This window comes from Gopherus evgoodei, chromosome 21, assembly GCF_007399415.2.
Source record: "Gopherus evgoodei ecotype Sinaloan lineage chromosome 21, rGopEvg1_v1.p, whole genome shotgun sequence".
Classification (NCBI taxonomy): Eukaryota; Metazoa; Chordata; order Testudines; family Testudinidae; genus Gopherus; species Gopherus evgoodei.
In genome coordinates, this window is record NC_044342.1 from 15,184 (window position 1) to 34,382 (window position 19,199).

Genomic DNA, 19,199 nt, shown 5'->3' on the forward strand with positions numbered 1-19,199 from the left:
GGGATTCCCCCCCCCGCTCGGGAGCAGCCCAGGGCCAGCCATGGCGGGGGGGCTCCCGAGCTGGGGAATCTCCCCCCCACCTCCCCAAATCAACCCCTGGTCCGGATCCACCTCTGCTGTCGTGCCCGAGCCCCCAGGGTGGGGGGTAGGGAGCAGCAGGGGGCCTGCTGGGGGGGAACAGCTAAGGGGGAACCCAGGGGTCCAGGAAGAGCTGTTCCCGCTGGCTGACAGTTGGGGGGTGGAAAGCAGGGGCGATGGGGGAGCATCGGGGAGGACGGCAGCTGGGGGTACTTCAGAGAGGGGGTGAGGGGATGGATGGATGGAGACAAAGAGGGAGGCAGGTGTGGGGGGATGGAGGGGGACGAGTGGAGGGAGGGATGAAGGGGGAGGATGGATGGATGGATGGAGCCGCATTTCAACACTGCTGGAGGTGGCAGGGGTGTGGGCAGACACCCACTCCTGCCTGTGGCACAGAGCACCCCTTTGCCTCCTGTGGGGCTCAGCCAGCGCGGCCTGGCTCTCGGTGCCGGGCGGGGGAGTTCCGGGGGTTTGGCTGGCGTGAGGGGGAGCCCCGTGCTGGGGAGCCCCTGGCTGGGGAGCTGCGAGCAGGGGCCGGCTGGCCCCCTGCAGCTGGGGCCACATCCACAGTCACCACCCCGTGGACCTGGGAGAGCTGTGGGCTGTCCAGGCTGGCCACCAGCTGGCGCCGCCCGGCCCGAAGCGGCACGAAGGTCTGGCGGAAGGAGATCGTCTGATGCCCGCCGATGGTCCTGTGGGGAGAGGAGAATGGGTCAGGACGCCTGGGTACCACACCAGTCCTAGGAGTGGAAGGTATCTAGTGGTTAGAGCAGGAGGAAGGGGGCTGGGTGCCAGGACTGCTGGGGTCCATCCCTGGCTCAGGGAAGATGGGGTTTCTAGTGGTTAGAGCAGAGGGGTGCTGGGAGCCAGGACTCCTGGGTTCCATCCCTAGCTCTGGGAGGATAGTGGGGTGTAGTGGTTGGCGGGGGGAGGGGGGGAAGCTGGAAGTCAGGACTCCTGGGTTCCATCCCTGGCTTTGAGAGAGGAGTGGAAGCAGAGGGGAGAGGGAGGATCACTCACCCTATGTTCGTGGCCTTGGGGCTGGACACCCCCGACCCCTCCATGTGGAAGACAGCACCCGTCAGCGTCTGGGGCAGTGGGTTCTTGAAGACGACTTGCACTTGCGTCTCCTTCCCTACCACAACTGGGCCCAGCACCTGAGAGACAGAGAGAGAGGTGAGAACCCAGGTGTCCGGGTCATCTTCATGCTCCCCCCTACAGCCTCCTGCCTTCGGCGATCCCAGGTATCGGAGTCCCTTCTTTCCACCTGCACTTGCAATGGGAGAACCCAGGTGTCAGGACCCCCCTTTACCGTGAACCTCAGGTTCCCCCCTCCCCGATAGTGTGAGAACCCAGGCATCTGGGCTGCAGCCCACAGTCAGAGAACCCAGGTGTCCAGGCTCCCTTACTGTGAGCATCAGGTCCCCCCACAGAGAGAGAACCCAGGCGTCCAGGCCGCCCCCCCCCCCCGCAGTCAGAGAACCCAGGCGTTCAGGTCGCCCCCCCGCCCCGCAGTCAGAGAACCCAGGCATCCAGGCTCCCTTACTGCGAGCATCAGGTCCCCCCACAGTGAGAGAACCCAGGCGTCCAGGCCGCCCCCCCCCCCCCCGCAGTCAGAGAACCCAGGCATCCAGGCTCCCTTACTGTGAGCATCAGGGCCCCCCTAGTGAGAGAACCCAGGGATCTGGGCCATCCCCCGCAGTCAGAGAACCCTGGAGTCCAGGCTGCCCCCCGCAGAGAACCCAGGCATCTGGGCCATCCCTCGCAGTCAGAGAACCCAGGCATCCGGGCCCCCTTACCGTGAACATCAGGTTCACCGCAACAGTCAGAGAACTCCGGCGTCCCCCTCAATAGTCAGAGAACCCAGGTGTCCAGGCTGCCCCCCACAGTCAGAGAACCCTGGCATTGGGGCCGCCCCCTGCAGTCAGAGAACCCAGGCGTCCGAGCTCCCACGCCCGCAGTCAGAGAACCCTGGCGTCTGGGCCCCTTACCGTGAGCGTCAGATCTGGCGTGCGCAGGCGGAAGCTGTGCTGCTTGGCGAGCACCTGCCCTGTCTGAGCCACCTTCCCCGAGATGCTGAGCATGAGGGCCGCCTGGTCCACGAGGTGGGGCTGGTACTCGGTGTAGGACACCACCATCCGGACGGACTGGGCTGCAGGGGGCAAGGAGGGGGTCAGAGAGCCTGGCGGGGGTGGGGGGCACCTGCCCAAGGACTGGGGCATCCAGGGTCACAGAGGGGCTGGGTATCGGGGAGTTCAGAAGCTGGCGGTTCAGGGTGACTTGGGGGGCTAGGTGGGGTGGCTGAGCAGGAGATGAGATCAGGGCTCACAGGCATGTGGGGGGTGTGGGTTAGTGATCGGGAGATAAGGGTTTGGGAACTGGGGGGCTCAGGAGATTGGGGTTCAGGGAGATTTAGGGGTGTGGATTAAGGTTTGGGGGTTTGGGATCTGGCATCGGGGGATGGATTGGGGCCCAGGGGATCAGGGTTGCAGGAGGACGGGGGATGGACTGTGGGCTGGGAGGTCAGGCTCTGAGGTCGGTGGGGGGTTTTGTGGGTTCAAAAGCTGGGGGATGTGGGATTGGGATTCAGAGGGATAGACTGGGGTCTGGGGGTCAGAGTTCAGAGACCAGGGGGCTCAGGGCTGCAGGGGGATAGTTTTTCAGGGGTGTGGGCTGGGGGCCAGGGGCTCAGGGCTGCCGGGGGTCGGGGTTCGGAGGGAAAGCTTGGGGCCAGGGGCTCAGGCCTGCAGGGGGTCAGGGTTGGGGGGAGGAGCTGGGGGCTCAGGGCTGCAGGGGGTCGGGGTTGGGGGGAGGAGCTGGGGGCTCAGGGCTGCAGGGGGTCGGGGCCGGAGGCTCAGGGCTGCAGGGGGTCAGGGTTGGGGGGAGGGGCCAGGGGCTCAGGCCTGCAGGGGGTCAGGGTTGGGGTGAGGAGCTGGGGGCTGGAGGCTCAGGGCTGCAGGGGGTCGGGGTTGGGGGGAGGAGCTAGGGGCCGGAGGCTCAGGGCTGCAGGTGATCGGGGTTGGGGGGAGGAGCAGGGGGCTCAGGGCTGCAGGGGGTCGGGGTTGGGGGGAGGAGCTAGGGGCCGGAGGCTCAGGGCTGCAGGGGATCGGGGTTGGGGGGAGGAGCAGGGGGCTCAGGGCTGCAGGGGGTCGGGGTTGGGGGGAGGAGCTGGGGGCCGGAGGCTCAGAGCTGCAGGGGGTCGGGGTTGGGGGGAGGAGCTGGGGGCTCAGGGCTGCAGGGGGTCGGGGTTGGGGGGAGGAGCTGGGGGCTGGGGGCTCAGGGCTGCAGGGGGTCGGGGTTGGGGAGAGGAGCTGGGGGCTCACAGCTGCAGGGGGTCGGGGCCGGAGGCTCAGGGCTGCAGGGGGTCAGGGTTGGGGGGAGGGGCCAGGGGCTCAGGCCTGCAGGGGGTCAGGGTTGGGGTGAGGAGCTGGGGGCCGGAGGCTCAGGGCTGCAGGGGGTCGGGGTTGGGGGGAGGAGCTGGGGGCTCAGGGCTGCAGGGGGTCGGGGTTGGGGGGAGGAGCTGGGGGCTCAGGGCTGCAGGGGGTCGGGGCCGGAGGCTCAGGGCTGCAGGGGGTCGGGGTTGGGGGGAGGGGCCAGGAGCTCAGGCCTGCAGGGGGTCAGGGTTGGGGGGAGGAGCTGGGGGCTGGAGGCTCAGGGCTGCAGGGGGTCGGGGTTGGGGGAGGGGCCTGGGGGCTCAGGGCTGCAGGGGGTCGTGGTTGAGGAGAGGAGCTTGGGGCCGGAGGCTCAGGGCTGCAGGGGATCGGGGTTGGGGGGAGGAGCAGGGGGCTCAGGGCTGCAGGGGGTCGGGGTTGGGGGGAGGAGCAGGGGGCTCAGGGCTGCAGGGGGTCGGGGTTGGGGGGAGGAGCTGGGGGCTCAGGGCTGCAGGGGGTCGGGGTTGCGGGGAGGAGCTGGGGGCCGGAGGCTCAGGGCTGCAGGGGGTCGGGGTTGGGGGGAGGAGCTGGGGGCTCAGGGCTGCAGGGGGATCAGGGTTGGGGGGAGGAGCTGGGGGCTCAGGGCTGCAGGGGGTCGGGGTTGGGGAGAGGAGCTGGGGGCTCAGGGCTGCAGGGGGTCGGGGTTGGGGGGAGGAGCTGGGGGCTCAGGGCTGCAGGGGGTCGGGGTTGGGGGGAGGAGCTGGGGGCTCAGGGCTGCAGGGGGTCGGGGTTGGGGGGAGGAGCTGGAGGCTCAGGGCTGCAGGGGGTCGGGGTTGGGGGGAGGAGTTGGGGGCTCAGGGCTGCAGGGGGTCGGGGTTGGGGGGAGGAGCTGGGGGCTCAGGGCTGCAGGGGGATCAGGGTTGGGGGGAGGAGCTGGAGGCTCAGGGCTGCCGGGGGTCGGGGTTGGGGGAGGGGCTGGGGGTTCAGGGCTGCAGGGGGTCGGGGCCGGAGGCTCAGGGCTGCAGGGGGTCGGGGTTGGGGGGAGGGGCTGGGGGTTCAGGGCTGCAGGGGGTTGGGGCCGGAGGCTCAGGACTGCAGTGGGATCAGGGTTGGGGGGAGGAGCTGGAGGCTCAGGGCTGCAGTGGGATCAGGGTTGGGGGGAGGAGCTGGAGGCTCAGGGCTGCAGGGGATGGGGATTGGGGGGAGGAGCTGGGGGCTCAGGGCTGCAGGGGATGGGGATTGGGGGGAGGAGCTCGGGGCTCAGGGCTGCGGGGGTCGGGGTTGGGGGAGGGGCTGGGGGTTCAGGGCTGCAGGGGGTCGGGGTTGGGGAGAGGAGCTGGAGGCTCAGGGCTGCAGGGGATGGGGATTGGGGGGAGGAGCAGGGGGCTCAGGGCTGCAGGGGGTCGGGGTTTGGGGGAGAGGAGCTGGGGGCTCAGGGCTGCAGGGGGTCGGGGCCGGAGGCTCAGGGCTGCAGGGGATCAGGGTTGGGGGGAGGGGCCGGAGGCTCAGGGCTGCAGGGGGTCGGGGTTGGGGGGAGAGGAGCTGGGGGCTCAGGGCTGCAGGGGGTCGGGGCCGGAGGCTCAGGGCTGCAGGGGGTCGGGGTTGGGGGGAGGAGCTGGGGGCTCAGGGCTGCAGGGGGTCGGGGTTGGGGGGAGGAGCTGGGGGCTCAGGGCTGCAGGGGGTCGGGGCTGGAGGCTCAGGGCTGCAGGGGGATCGGGGTTGGGGGGAGGGGCTGGGGGCTCACAGCTGCAGGGGGTCGGGGCCGGAGGCTCAGGGCTGCAGGGGGTCGGGGTTGCGGAGAGGAGCTGGGGGCTCACAGCTGCAGGGGGTCGGGGCCGGAGGCTCAGGGCTGCAGGGGGTCGGGGTTGGGGGGAGGAGCTGGAGGCTCAGGGCTGCAGGGGGTCGGGGTTGGGGGGAGGAGCTGGAGGCTCAGGGCTGCAGGGGATGGGGATTGGGGGGAGGAGCTGGGGGCTCAGGGCTGCAGGGGGTCGGGGTTGGGGGGAGGAGCTGGAGGCTCAGGGCTGCAGGGGATGGGGATTGGGGGGAGGAGCTGGGGGCTCAGGGCTGCAGGGGGTCGGGGTTGGGGGGAGGAGCTGGGGGCTCAGGGCTGCAGGGGGTCGGGGTTGGGGGGAGGAGCTGGGGGCTCACAGCTGCAGGGGGTTGGGGTCGGAGGCTCAGGGCTGCAGGGGGATCAGGGTTGGGGGGAGGAGCTGGAGGCTCAGGGCTGCAGGGGATGGGGATTGGGGGGAGGAGCTGGGGGCTCAGGGCTGCAGGGGGTCGGGGTTGGGGAGAGGAGCTGGGTGCCGGGGGCTCAGGGCTGCAGGGGGTCGGGGTTGGGGGGAGGAGCTGGGGGCTCAGGGCTGCAAGGGGTTGGGGTCGGAGGCTCAGGGCTGCAGGGGGTCGGGGTTGGGGGGAGGAGCTAGAGGCTCAGGGCTACAGGGGGTCGCGGTTGGGGGAATGACTGGGGGCTGGAGGCTCAGGGCTGCAGGGGGTCAGGGTAGGGGGGAGGAGTTTGGGGCTGGGGGCTCAGGGCTGCAGGGGATGGGGATTGGGGGGAGGAGCAGGGGGCTCAGGGCTGCAGGGGGTCGGGGTTGGGGGGAGGAGCTGGGGGCTCAGGGCTGCAGGGGGTCGGGGTTGGGGGGAGGAGCTGGGGGCTCAGGGCTGCAGGGGGTCGGGGTCGGGGTTGGGGTCGGAGGCTCAGGGCTGCAGTGGGATCAGGGTTGGGGGGAGGAGCTGGAGGCTCAGGGCTGCAGGGGGTCGGGGCTGGGGGGAGGAGCCAGGGGCTCAGGGCTGCAGGGGGTCGGGGCTGGGGGAAGGAGCTGGGGGCTCAGGGCTGCAGGGGGATCGGGGTTGGGGGGAGGAGCTGGAGGCTCAGGGCTGCAGGGGGTCGGGGCTGGGGGGAGGGGCCAGGGGCTCAGGGCTGCAGGGGGTCGGGGCTGGGGGAAGGAGCTGGGGGCTGGAGGCTCAGGGCTGCAAGGGGTCAGGGTAGGGGGGAGGAGTTTGGGGCTGGGGGCTCAGGGCTGCCGGGGTTCAGGGGGCTGGGAACCAGGGCTCACCTCCTCCCGGCGGGATCTCCACCTGCCGGCTCTCCTGTTTGAAGGTGCTCCCCGTCACGCCCGTGTAGAACATGGGAGCAAGGTGCAGGCTGAGGGACACGCTGCGGCTGCTGCTCCCCCGGTTGCTCAGGGCCACCTGGACGCTCACGTCCTGGCCCATGATGGCCTCCGAGGTCTCCACGCTCAGCGACACGTCCTCGGCCCACTCCTTGTTCTTGTAGATGTGCGCCTTGGTGCCGTGCCGTGCCGCTGTCTCCACTGCCTGTCGCTCCGCTTCCGAGCCTGGAGGGGCACGAGGGGTCAGCGAGGGCGGGAGGGGATCCCAGCTGGGCCTGCCCCGCGGGGACCGGGGTCCTTGTGCAAGGGTGGGCACTTGTGCGCCAAACAGCAGTGCCTGAGCATGCTCGTGGGTACAAACACCAGGATGTTCAAAGTGAGTGTGCAAACAGAAATGAGTAAGTGTGTACATTCAGAAACAAAAGCCTGCAGATGTGGGTATGCAAGGGCGAGTGTGGAAATGCAGAAAATGACTGTGCAAACAGGTTTTATAAGTGTGCAAACATGGCATAGCGAGTGTGCAGGCATGTGCATGCGATAGTGTGGAAATGCACAAAAAGGTCTTTCCAAAATGTGTCAGTGTGCAAGAATGAGAGCGTTCAAGTGCAGAAAACGGAGTGTGCATACAGCTGTATACGTGCACAGGAGTGTGCAAAAGTGACAGCACATGCACACGAACATATGAGTGCAAAGAAAAGTGAGTGTGCAAACACAAATGTGTGAGTGCACGAGAGGGAGTGGGCAGGCAAAAAAGCGCACGTGAAAACGTGCGGGTGCAGAGGTGAGCATGCACATGGAAAAGCAAGCATGCAAACATGATTGTGTGTGCCAGCGTGCATGTGCACCGCTAGCCGGTGTCAGGGTAGTGTCAGCCTGGGATATGAACACTCGGCAGGTACAGGGGCTCTCTGGCGCTGTTTTCCCATGAATTCCGCTCCCGCCCGCTGGGCTGCGGCCCACACACCCGACACCAGCCCAGCGTTTGGCACAAGCAGCGAGGAAAGGTGTCCAAAGCCAGCCATGCTCATTCCAGAGCTCAGCGTGCGCCGAGGAGGGGCCGGCCCGGCCCGGCCCCTGGAATCCACTCTCCAAACCAGAGCTAAGCCAAGCCCCAGAACAAACACGCAGGGAACCGGCACAACAGGGTGGGGTGGGTCGTAGGGATGTGTCAAGAGTTTGGGAGTGTTTAAAATCCTCCTGCACCGCTGAAAGCCCAGCCTCCGTGTTAGGGGCATGTCACAGCTCCACGGGGGCAGCTTCCCGGACTGAACCCTCTCGCTGCTGCTGGTGCGCAGCAAAAAATCAGCCGGCTGCTGGCGGGGGTCCAGTGATTGAGTGATCACCAGCACACAGGGAGACGTGAGCATGCAAACATGGATTGGGGAGGGCACAGGAACGAGCGTGCAAACCAAAACAGTGTGCAAGCACGCCACTGCAGTGCAGAAGACATGCACACGAGCGTGCAAACACTGACACCTGACTGTGCAAACAGGGCGGCGAGAGAGAAGGGCAAGAGAGCTAGTGAGTGTGCGCAAGTGCAAGAATTCATGTGCCCAGTGAGTGGGTATGTACGTAAGAGAGTCCAAAGGTGCATAAGAGACCTGCAGGAGTCAGTGCTGCACTTGCACAAGGCTGTGCACGAGTGAATGTGCTTTCCAAATCGAGGGCGCAGATGGGAATGGAGGAGTGTGCAGGTAGGAGCCCAATAACTGAGCGTGCGTGACGACAGGTGCTTCCCAAAGTGCAAGTGCAACAGAGAGCAAGTGCGTGACTAAGGGTGCAAGAGTGAGCATGCCCAGGCAGAAGAGGGAATGTGAAGTGTGCAACAGTACACACGTTCAGAAGAGGGCACAAGAGTGAGCATGCCCAGGCAGAAGAGGGCGTGTGACACGTGCCAGAGCCAGTGTGCAAATGCAGCCGAAGTGACATGAGCAAGCGTGCATGAACGAGTGTGCACACGCAAGTGCTTAAGGCGGTGCGATTGTGGGGGGCTGGTCAGGCGGGCGGCATGGGTGAGAGGCCCGGCCCCTGGCACTGTCCACTCCCCCGTGCTTGGCGCGTACCCTCGGGGTGCTTGTAGATATCGGTGACGTCGTGACGCTCGTGCGAGCCCACGGCCTTGGTGCTGATCAGGTGCCCAATGGCCTTTTCCTCCACGTAGACGATTTTGTAGGTGCCGTCGGCCTGGCGCTGCCAGTACACCTTGTCGCTGTTCACCTGGGGGGGCGGGGATTGGGTCAGCACCCCACGGAGACCCCGCCCCTTCACTGTCCCCATGGAGTGTCCCTGCCCCCACGTGACCCCACTCCTTCACAGCCCCCATGGAGTGCCCTGCCCCCACAATGACCCGACCCCTTCACAGTCCCCACAGGGAGACTCTGCTCCTTCACAGCCCCCACAGAGTGTCCCCGCCCCCACAGAGACCCCACCCCTTCACAGCCCCCACAGAGTGTCCCTGGCCCCATGGAGACCCCACCCCTTCATAGCCCCCACAGGGAGACCCTGTCCCTTCACAGCCCTCACAGGGAGACCCCACCCCAACACAGTGTCCCACGGACAGACCGAGACCCCACCTCTTCACAGCCCTCCCCCAAATACTGATTTTCATCTTCAGGGGGAGCAGACTTTCCCCCCCCCCACAATACCTCAGCAAAGATGAAGGGTGCGTCGTACTTCAGGTACACCAGCCCGTTCTTAATGGCCTCCACCGAGCAGGGTCCACAGCAGAAGATACCTGGGGGGAGCGGTTAAAGGGGGAAGGTATGGCCAGGATGGGGGGAAGGGGTGGTGGGGGTGAGAGACACACACACAGTCAGACCCAACAGCCCCCATGGGGCTTGGGGCCCGAAAGCCACGTTCCCATTGTCCTGGGGAACTCCCCGACACTGGATCCCACCCACCAACAGAGGAGAAGTGTGCGCTGGGGGAGGGGGCTTCTCACGCTACAGCAGCAGGGGACCCCCTCTGACCAAGACCCCCTCATCTCATCCCCTGGCTCTGCCTTCAAACCTATCCCCCAGCCTCCCCCTCCCCTCCCCTCCCCCCTCTTCCTCTGCCCCCCACTCACCACTGCTGGTCTCTTGGGGGGTGGCATCGACCACTTGCCACCCATCGTACCCCGAGGGCAGGTCGGGCCGGGTCATCCAGCAGTCATTCCACACATGGAAATTCCTGCGGGACAGAGGGGGGGTCACCAGTTGCCTCAGAGCTCCTGCTGGAGTAGCTGGGAGCTGCCCCCCAGTGGCCACCCCCTCACCAGACGGAGTCGGCGTTGAGCCGTTCCAGCGGTTTCATGTTCTCGTCGAAGTAGATGTCCATGGTGAGGCTGACGTCCGTGTCGTGGGCCGAGTTGTAGTTGGTGACTGTGCGGGTGGCGATCCCAAAGCACCGCAGGACTGGGGAAGGGGCAGAGCGAGGGGGGGGGTGTCAGGAGCTGCCATGGGGGGACATGCCCCGCCCCCCACTCCCTGCAGGATCCCCCACACGTGATCTCTGGCCTCTTCATTCGTTCCCTTCCTCCTTCCCCCTCCATCACTTCATTCCCCCCATTCCTCCCTCCCCTCCTTCATCCTCTGTCCCCCCATCTCGCTCCCTCTTCCCTTCCCTCTGTTCTTTCATTCCTTCTCTCCTTCCCCCGCCTCCCTCCTTTCTTTCCAGTCCTCCAGTCCCTCCGTCCTGCGAGCCCCACTTCCGTCCCCTCTCCTTGCTTTTCATTCCCTCTAGTCTTCCTCTCCCTGCGTCCCTCCACTGCTTCTCTCTCCATTCTTTCCTTCCCGCTTCCCCATCCTTTGGTCATTCCCTCGGCCCCCCAGAGACCAGTCAGAGCAGAGCCTCCCCCAGTGGCCAGTAGGGAGCAGTGCACGTCCCCCCACAGCAGTGCCCCCCAGTGGCCAGTCGGGGGTAGCATGTCCCCCCCAGCAGTGTCCCCCAGCGGCTAGCTGGAGGCAGCACATCCCCGCCAGAGGGGTCCCCCGACAGCCGGCCAGAGGTGGCGTGTCCCCCCCCAGTGGCCGGCCGGGTCTGGCACGCCCCCACAGCAGTGCCCCCCAGTGGCCAGTTGGCAGCGCGTTTCCCCCAGAAGTGCCCCCTGGCGGCCAGCTGGGCCTGGCACTCCCCCCCAGTGCTGTCCCCTAGTGGCCAGTGGGGGGCAGTGCCCCCTCCCCCAGAAGAGGCGCGCCCCAGTTACCACTGGTGACGACGCCGGCGAAGACCCAGCACTGGCCGTAGAGGACGGGGTAGCCAGTGCGGTGGTACTGCCGCAGGATGTCCACGCTGCCCACCCAGGCCGAGGGGTTGGTGCCCCGCGAGTAGTCGCCTGTCCAGTTCCCCACCAGCACCCCGTTGTCGTCCAGGGAGTTCACCTGCCCCACACCGGGGGAGGGGAGAAAGTGGTGAGTGGGGGGAGAAAGGACGGGGGGGGATTGAAAGGACAGACGGACGGACAGACAGGTGTCGAAGGTGGAGGCCAGGATGGGATGGGATGGGGGGGGAGGTGCCTCCCTGCCTGCGGGCCCCTCCCCCACTCACCATGGCGGAGACGACGCGGGAGACGCTGATGGGGTCCCCGCGCCCCGAGTGGGGCATCCCACGCCGGTCCAGGATGTACAGGCAGGCGTCCAGCATCCCCCGGTCAAACTAGGGGGGAAGAGACAGGGGTCAGTGCTGAATGGCCCCCTAGGATGCCCCCTCCCCCTCCTGCCCAGGACCCTTCCCCTGGGGTACCCCCTCTCCCATCCCCCTCCTGCCCCAGGACCCCTTCCTTAGGATGCCCCTCCCCCTCCTGCCCTGGGACTCCTCCCTCCCCCATCTCTGCCCCGCCCCCCTGGTCCCACCTGCCCATAGTTCCAGGTGCGCTCCCCGATCTGGCTCTCGGTGCCATAGTAGATGCGCCCGCTCTCGTTGAGCACGTATTCCTCCAGCCAGTCATCGTGCGGCAGGTACACAGCATCCTCTGGGGGGCGGGGGGGTGAGCCCATCAGCCCCGCCCACTGCACCACAGCCCCGCCCTCAGCTCTGCCCACTACCCCTCCGCCCCTCCCTCGGCTCTGCCCCCTGCCTCACAGCCCTGCCCTCAGCCCCGCCCACTACCCCTCAGCCCCGCCCATCGGCACTGCCACCTGCCTCACAGCCCTGCCCTCAGCCCCGCCCCTGCCCACTACCCCTCCGCCCCTCCCTCGGCTCTGCCCCCTGCCTCACAGCCCTGCCCTCAGCTCTGCCCACTACCCCTCCGCCCCTCCCTCGGCTCTGCCCCCTGCCTCACAGCCCTGCCCATCAGCCCCGCCCACTACCCCTCAGCCCCGCCCATCGGCACTGCCCACTGCCTCAGCCCCGCCCACTACCCCTCAGCCCCTCCCTCAGCTCTGCCCCCTGCCTCACAGCCCTGCCCTCAGCCCCGCCCACTACCCCTCAGCCCCGCCCCTGCCCACTGCCCCTCCGCCCCTCCCTCGGCTCTGCCCCCTGCCTCACAGCCCTGCCCATCAGCCCCGCCCACTATCCCTCAGCCCCGCCCATCGGCACTGCCCACTGCCTCAGCCCTGCCCACTACCCCTCCGCCCCTCCCTCAGCTCTGCCCCCTGCCTCACAGCCCTGCCCTCAGCCCCGCCCACTACCCCTCAGTCCCGCCCCCTGCCTCAGTCCCGCCCCTCGGCCATTCCCACCACCCCGCCCACTGGCCCAAGCCTCACCCTCTAACCCGCCCACATCAGGTACACCACGTCCTCTGGGGAGGAGGGGTCCATCAGCCCCACAGTCCCACTCTTCCCCATAACTCCACCCCTAAATCCTTCTGCTCCAGGTATAATGGCTCCCCCAGGTGTTGTGAGCTTCCCCCGGGCAGTGCCCCCACTTCCTGCAAGCCTGACCCCCAGCAGCTGCAAGCTTCCCTCCTGCAGTGCCCCCACACCCCATAAGCCTGACCCCCATGGGCTGTGAGCTTTCCTCCAGCAGTGCCCCCATGCCCTGTGAACCTGACCCCCATGGGCTGTGAGCTTCCCCCTGGCAGTGCCCGCACATCCCACGCCGTTAGCCTGACCCCTATGGGCTGTGAACTTCCCCCCGGCAGTGCCCCCACGCCCTGTGAGCCTGACCCCCATGGGCTGTGAGCTTCCCCCTGGCAGTGCCCCCACGCCCTGTGAGCCTGACCCCCATGGGCTGTGAGCTTCCCCCCGGCAGTGCCCCACACCCTGTGAGCCTGACCCCCATGGGCTGTGAGCTTCCCCCTGGCAGTGCTCCCATGCCCTGTGAGCCTGACCCCTATGGGCTGTGAGCTTCTCCCCGGCAGTGCCCCCGACTCACCACGGCACCAGGGGTTGAATAGGATGTAGATCTCATTGCGGGGGTCGAAGGGCATCTGGTACTCGCCAGCCGGGCTCCGCGTTTTGACGCTGAAGCGGTACTTGCCGATGACGGCGGTCGGGGCGGTGCTGACCTGCAGGGACAGGCTGTCGTCGGTGGAGTCCGTCACCTCGGCCGCCCAGCCCAGTCCGGGCAGCGGGGCCCCCACCGGCACCAGGATGTGTGTGGCCTTGGACACCTGGGGTGTGGGGCCTGTGGGGGGAGACAGGGAGTGAAATCCTTTGCGGAGTACCCCCCCGGCCCTGTGGTCAGCCCCCCGACCCACCCTGCCCAGCCCCCCTCTATTCCCTGACACCCCACTCCCAAAGCCCTTCAGCCAGCTCCCTGGCCCAGCCTCCCTCTATTCCCTGACACCCCACTCCCAAAGCCCTCTGTCCAGCTCCCTGGCCCAGCCCCCCTCTATTCCCTGACACCCCACTCCCAAAGCCCTCCAGCCAGCTCCCTAGCCCAGCCCCCCTCCAGCCAGCCCCTCGCTCCACCCTGCCCAGCCCCCCTCTATTCCCTGACACCACACTCCCAAAGCCCTCCAGCCAGGTCCCTGGCCCAGCCCCCCTCTATTCCCTGACACCCCACTCCCAAAACCCTCTGTCTAGCTCCCTGGCCCAGCCCCCTTCTGGCCAGCCCCGCACCTCACCTTGCCCAGCCCCCCTCTATTCCCTGACACCCCACTCCCAAAGCCCTCCAGCCAGCTCCCTGGCCCAGCCCCCCTCCAGCCAGCCCCTTGCCCCACCCTCCCAGCCCCCCTCTATTCCCTGACACCCCACTCCCAAAACCCTCTGTCTAGCTCCCTGGCCCAGCCCCCTTCTGGCCAGCCCCTCACCTCACCTTGCCCAGCCCCCCTCTATTCCCTGACACCCCACTCCCAAAGCCCTCCAGCCAGCTCCCTGGCCCAGCCCCCCTTGGGCCAGCCCCTTGCCCACCCTGCCCAGCCCCTCTCTATGCCTTCACACCCCATCCCCCAACAAGACAGACAGGCCCCCACCAACCCTTCCCCCCCTCTGGCCAGCCCCTTCTAGGAGAAACTACCACCCATCCCCCCACACTCTGTCCATCTACCGCCCCCTTTCTCTAGGGATGGACCAGTCATCCCCATGTGCCGCCATCCCTGGGCCCAGGCACCCAGATATATCTGATCTCACATAGCATAGGACTGGAGAAGCACTGATGGAGGAAGCTCGCAGCCCCAGTGTGTCCCTAGCCAGGGGCACTGCTGGGGGAAAGCTCACAGGCCTGGTACATCCCTGGCTGGGGGCACTGCTGGGGGGAAGCTCACAGACCCAGCATGTCCTGCTGTCCCAGCCCTGTGATCTCAGCTCCAGCAGCAGGTCTGGGCAGGAGGGGCCCCTCCCAAACCTGTTTGACCCGAGTGTGGGGGAGCCGGGGTGGGGCCCAGTGGGGTGCGGTTGCCCCGCTTCCCTTCCACACCCTGCTGCCTCCCACAGCCTCGCTCTCAGCCAGCATGGGACTGCTGCACTGCAAGCTTCCCCCCAGCAGTGCCCGCCGGCTGGGGGAGTGGGGTCTCCAGGGCTGTGAGCTTCCCCCCAGCAGTGCCTCAAGCTAGGGGGAGGGAAGCGGTTTCTAGGGCTGCGAACTTCCCCCCAGCAGTGCCCCCAAACTGGGACAGTGGGGTCTCCAGGGCTGCAAGCTTCCCTCCAGCAGTGCCCTCAGATGGGACAGGGGGAGAATCGGGTGTTGTGAGCTCCCCGCCCAGTGGTGCTACGTGGCCTCAGGGTCTGGCCAAGCAAGGAGGGGTGTGGGAATGTGGTCACCACATCTGGGGAGCTGCCGGAGCAGGCGGTGGCTAATGACGGGGTGGGTTTGTGGCCCCAGGGGGTGGGACCTGGGAATGGGGGTAATTACAGAGCTGGCTGGGCCGGCGACCAAGGGAACAGGCCGCGCCTCGGAGCCAGCCCCGTGGAGAGGCAGAATTCCTCCCCCCCCCCAATCAGCCTCGGCCTCTCGTACGAATGTCCAGACTGGGTCAGACCAAAGGTCCATCTAGCCCAGTGTCCTGTCTTCCAACAGTGGCCAATGCCAGGTACACCAGAGGGAATGAACAGAACAGGGAATCATCAAATGATCCATCCCCTGTCGCCCATTTCCAGCTTCTGGCAAACAGAGGCCAGGGCCACCATCCCAGCCCGTCCTGGCTAATAGCCATTGATGGACCCATCCTCCACAAACTTATCTAGTTCTTTTTTAAACCCTGTTATGGGCATGGCCTTCACAACATCCTCTGGCGAGGAGTTCCCCAGGTTGACTGTGCGCTGTGTGAAAAAAATGCTTCCCTTTGTTTGTTTTAAACCAGCTGCCTATTAACTTCATTGGGTGACCCCTAGTTCTTGTGTTATGAGGAGCAAATAACACGTCCTTATCTACTTTCTCCATCCCAGTCACGATTTTATTGACCTCTATCTTAGCCGTCTCTTTTCCAAGCTTAAAAGTCCCAGTCTTATTAATCTCTCCTCATACAGAAGCCGCTCCAGACCCCTAATCATTATTGTTGCCCTGTTCTGAACCTTTTCCAATTCCAATAGACCCTTTTTGAGATGGGGCGACCAGAACTGCATGCAGGATTCAGCAGGGGGCGCTGTGGAGATCGGGGCCGGAGGTCCAGTAGTGGGGGTCCTGCCCTCCAGCACGTGATGCCATAGGGCAGTGGGGGGCACCGTGGGGCACTGGGGGGAACCACAGGGAGGCAGGGGGCACTGTGAGGTGGAAGGGAGGAGCAGCAGCGGGAGTTGCAGGGCTGTGGGGGCTGCTGGGGGCAGCAGGGGGCACTGGGGGTGCCAGGAAGCAGCGAGGTGGCACTGTGGGGCAGCAGGGGGAAGCAGGGGGTGCCAGGGAGCAGCGAGGGGCAGTGGGAGCAGGAAGAGGGAAGCAGGGAGGTAACAGGAGTGCTGAGGGGCAGTGGGGCATAGCAGGGGCCTCAGGGATCAGCTCTCACCGACGAGCAGCTCCAGGCAGACCTGGGGCAGTAGGGGGTCCTGGGGAGCAGCAGGGTGGAAGCGAGGAGCAGCAGGGGAGCCACAGGGGCCCCTTCTTTCACTGATGAGCAGCTCCAGGCAGACCTGTTGCAGCTTGGAGTCATGGGGGAGCAATGGTGGGTGGAGACAGCAGGGGGTGCTGGAGAGCAGCGGGGGGGACAGCAGGGGCGCCGTGGGGGAGCCCCAGGGGCCTGGCTCTCACCGATGAGCAGCTCCAGGCAGACTCGGTGCAGCTAGGGGTCGTAGGGGGAGCAGCGGGGGGTGGGGACAGCACGGGGCACTGGGGAGTAGCAGGGGGCAGGGACAGCAGGGGCTGCGACAGGGGCAGCGGGCGCCATGGGGGAGCCCCAGGGGGCCGGCTCTCACAGACAAGCCGCTCCAGGCAGACCCAGTTTAGCTCAGGGTCATAGGGGGAGCAGCGGGGGGCAGGGATAGCAGGGAGCGATGTGGGGGGCAGGGACAGCAGGGGGCGCCGCGGGGGAGCCCCAGGGACCCGGCTCTCACAGACAAGCCGCTCCAGGCAGACCCAGTGGAGCTCGGGGCAGCAGGGGACGCTGGGGAGCAGCAGGGCACAGGGACAGCAGGGGGTGCGGTGAGGGCAGGGGGTGCTGTGGGGGGCAGGGGCAGCAGGGGGAGCCCCGGAGGAGCTCCAGGGGTCAGGCCCTCACCAATGAGCAGCTTAAGGCAGACCCAGTGGAGCTCGGGGCAGCAGGGGTGCTGGGGAGCAGCAGGGCACAGGGACAGAAGGGGGCACAGTGGAGGTAGGTGGTGACGTGGGGGGCAGGGACAGCAGGGGGTGCCGTGGGGGAACCCCAGGGGCCTGGCTCTCACCGATGAGCACCTCCAGGCAGACCCAGTGCAGCTCAGGGCAGCAGGGGGTGCTGGGGAGCAGCGGGGCACAGGGACAGAAAGGGGCACAGTGGAGGTAGATGGCACCATGGGGGGCAGGGACAGCAGGGGGCATGGCAGGGGCAGGGGCACTGTTGGGGGCAGGGACAGCAGGGGGCGCCGTGGGGGAGCCCCAGGGACAGAAGGCAGACCTGGTGGAGCTTAGGGCAGCAGGCGGCGCTGGGGAGCAGCAGGGCACAGGGACAGAAGGGGGCGCCGTGGGGGAACCTCAGGGGCCCGGCTCTCACCGATGAGCAGCTCCAGGCAGACCCGGTGCAGCTCGGGGTCGTAGGGCTGCCGCAGCTGCAGGCGGATGTCAAAGGGCTGCCCCCGGCGCACAATCAGCTCGTCGTACTCGAACTCGTCCGTGTGGTGGGCTTGGCGATTCGCCCCCGAGCGCTGCCCCATCAGGTCCATGCCACTCACCACCAGCATCCCCTCTGTGGGACAGGGCGCCAGTCAGCGGGGTGCTCGGGGGCGGCAGCAGGGTCCCCCCAAGACCCAGAAAGGGGAAACCCAGTGGGGAAGGGGCAGGAGGCAGCAGGGGACCCCCGACACCCTTAATGGGGAACCCCAGAAATGGAAGGGTAGGGGATCCCCCAGATCCAGAAAGGGGAACCCCAGCGGGGGAGGGGCAGGGGTCAGCAGGGGAAAACCCCGACCTAGGAAGGGGAACTCCAGAAGTCAGAGGGGCAGGGGACACCCCTGATCCAGAATGGGGGCCACTCAACATGCAGCCGGAACCTCAGTAGCAGTTGGGGGAGGGGCGGGGGTCAGATGCCCACAAGCTGGAGGGAGGGGGAATGTCAGCAGGGGACCCCCAGAGCAGGAGGGGAGTGCTTGGGGAAGGGGCACCCTGGGGCTGGTGATCAGAGTGGGGCAGGGTGCTCTGAAGGGGGAGGGGAATGAGGGGGTCCCACACAGAGAACGGGGTTCCCAGTGGGGAATTGGGGTGCCATGAAGGGACATGGGGGGTCCACAGGTGGACTCCAGTGGGGAGTAGCATCTGGTTTCTCCTCCACTCCCTGCTGCCCCCAACACCCACCCAGGGGACCCTACAGCGGTGCCCAGATCAAGTCCAGTGCTGGTTAACCAGCATAGGGGTCCCCTCCTGCCCCTGGGGAACCCCCCTCACCCCGGATGACTGGCTGGGCCGGCCGGGACCCCGGCACCTCCCCCGGTGCCGGCCCCCAGTCTGTGTCGTCTCTGGTCCCTGTGCAGCATTTGCAGCATCTGCAGAATTTGCTGAAGAAGGATCGCTTCCTCCTTGCAGGCGGGGGATCACGGGGGCCAGGCTGGCGGACCCGGTAGCTGGCACTCGCCCACCTCCCCACATCCATCCGAGTATCGGGCTCCGGCATCCTGCCTGTGGCGGGAGAGAGACAAGCAGAGAACACAGTTCCCCGGTGCTGTTATATGTGACTGTTTCCCCGCTGTGCCCCACCCCAGAGGCAGCTGCATTTCAGTACTGGGCACATCACTTCCTGACATATGTTGGGGGAGGGCTGCCTGCCAAGCGGGCCACAGGAACCAAGTGATGGGGAAATCGGCCTTGGGACTGTGAGGAACTAGGTCAGAGATGCTTCACCCTGGCTCTGCGTCAGATGTCCAGCCTGAGTCAGGAAGGGAACGTGCATGGGGACGGACAGACAGCCGGGGAGGTGACGTTGGGATTTTGGGAGGTGTGAGGAGAGCCCAGAGCTGGCCAGGCTGCAGTACCTGGATCTGACACTGGTGTTGGGGGGGGGGGGGGCGGCTGTGACACGGGGGCGTGGCCGGGGCCAGGGAAGCCAATGGGAGCACAGGGTGGGGTCAGGGCAGAGGGGTCAGTAGGGATTACCCTCTGCCCCAGGAACCCCACTGCGCCCCACCTGCTCACAGAGTGGAAATTTAACAGGAAATCGAGGAATATGATGCCTCTGGAACCCAGGAGTCCTAACCCCCCCCCGGCCTCTAATCATTAGCTCCCCCTTCCCTCCTCCAGCTGGGGAGAGAACCCAGGAGTTCTGCCCCTCCATCTAGCCACTAGTCCCCCTCCCCTCCCAGAGCCGGAGACAGAACCCAGGAGTCCTGACACCCAGCCACCTCGCTGCTCAAAGTCCCTCTAACGCAGGCATTGTCAAACTGGGGGTCAGGACCCCTCAGGGGGTCGGGAGGTTATTACAGGGGGGATCCCGAGCTGCCAACCTCCACCCCGAACCCCACGGTCACTGTGCCTCCAGCATGTAGAATGGTGGTAAATATAAAAGAAGTGTTCAGAGGCTTGGTCACCAGTACGAAAGTTTGAGTGCCACTGCTCTAAGCACCGCACATCCCTCTCCTCCCTGCAGTGACTGAGGACCAGGGCTCTGGGGAGGGGACCCGGGACAGTCTGCCAGGGCCCAACCCGCCCCCAGGCTAAGCACCCC

General features: G+C 66.6%; 1 protein-coding gene across 2 annotated transcripts in view; it reads right to left on the reverse strand.

Moving 5' to 3' along the window:
- TGM1 (transglutaminase 1) overlaps positions 1-19,199 on the reverse strand; it is a 22,305-nt gene continuing 3,106 nt past the window's right edge. For both annotated transcript variants that reach the window (XM_030539931.1, XM_030539932.1), the window contains exons 2-15: positions 17,927-18,157; positions 17,040-17,231; positions 12,857-13,108; positions 11,395-11,513; positions 11,090-11,197; positions 10,749-10,923; positions 9,819-9,957; positions 9,630-9,733; positions 9,208-9,296; positions 8,626-8,779; positions 6,506-6,787; positions 2,070-2,230; positions 1,099-1,235; positions 1-770 (exon numbers count right to left, since the gene is read on the reverse strand). In XM_030539931.1, coding sequence (XP_030395791.1) covers positions 500-770; positions 1,099-1,235; positions 2,070-2,230; positions 6,506-6,787; positions 8,626-8,779; positions 9,208-9,296; positions 9,630-9,733; positions 9,819-9,957; positions 10,749-10,923; positions 11,090-11,197; positions 11,395-11,513; positions 12,857-13,108; positions 17,040-17,231; positions 17,927-18,152 — 2,409 coding nt within the window. In that variant the 5' untranslated portion in view covers positions 18,153-18,157 and the 3' untranslated portion in view covers positions 1-499. The remainder of the gene's footprint in view (positions 771-1,098; positions 1,236-2,069; positions 2,231-6,505; positions 6,788-8,625; positions 8,780-9,207; positions 9,297-9,629; positions 9,734-9,818; positions 9,958-10,748; positions 10,924-11,089; positions 11,198-11,394; positions 11,514-12,856; positions 13,109-17,039; positions 17,232-17,926; positions 18,158-19,199) is intronic.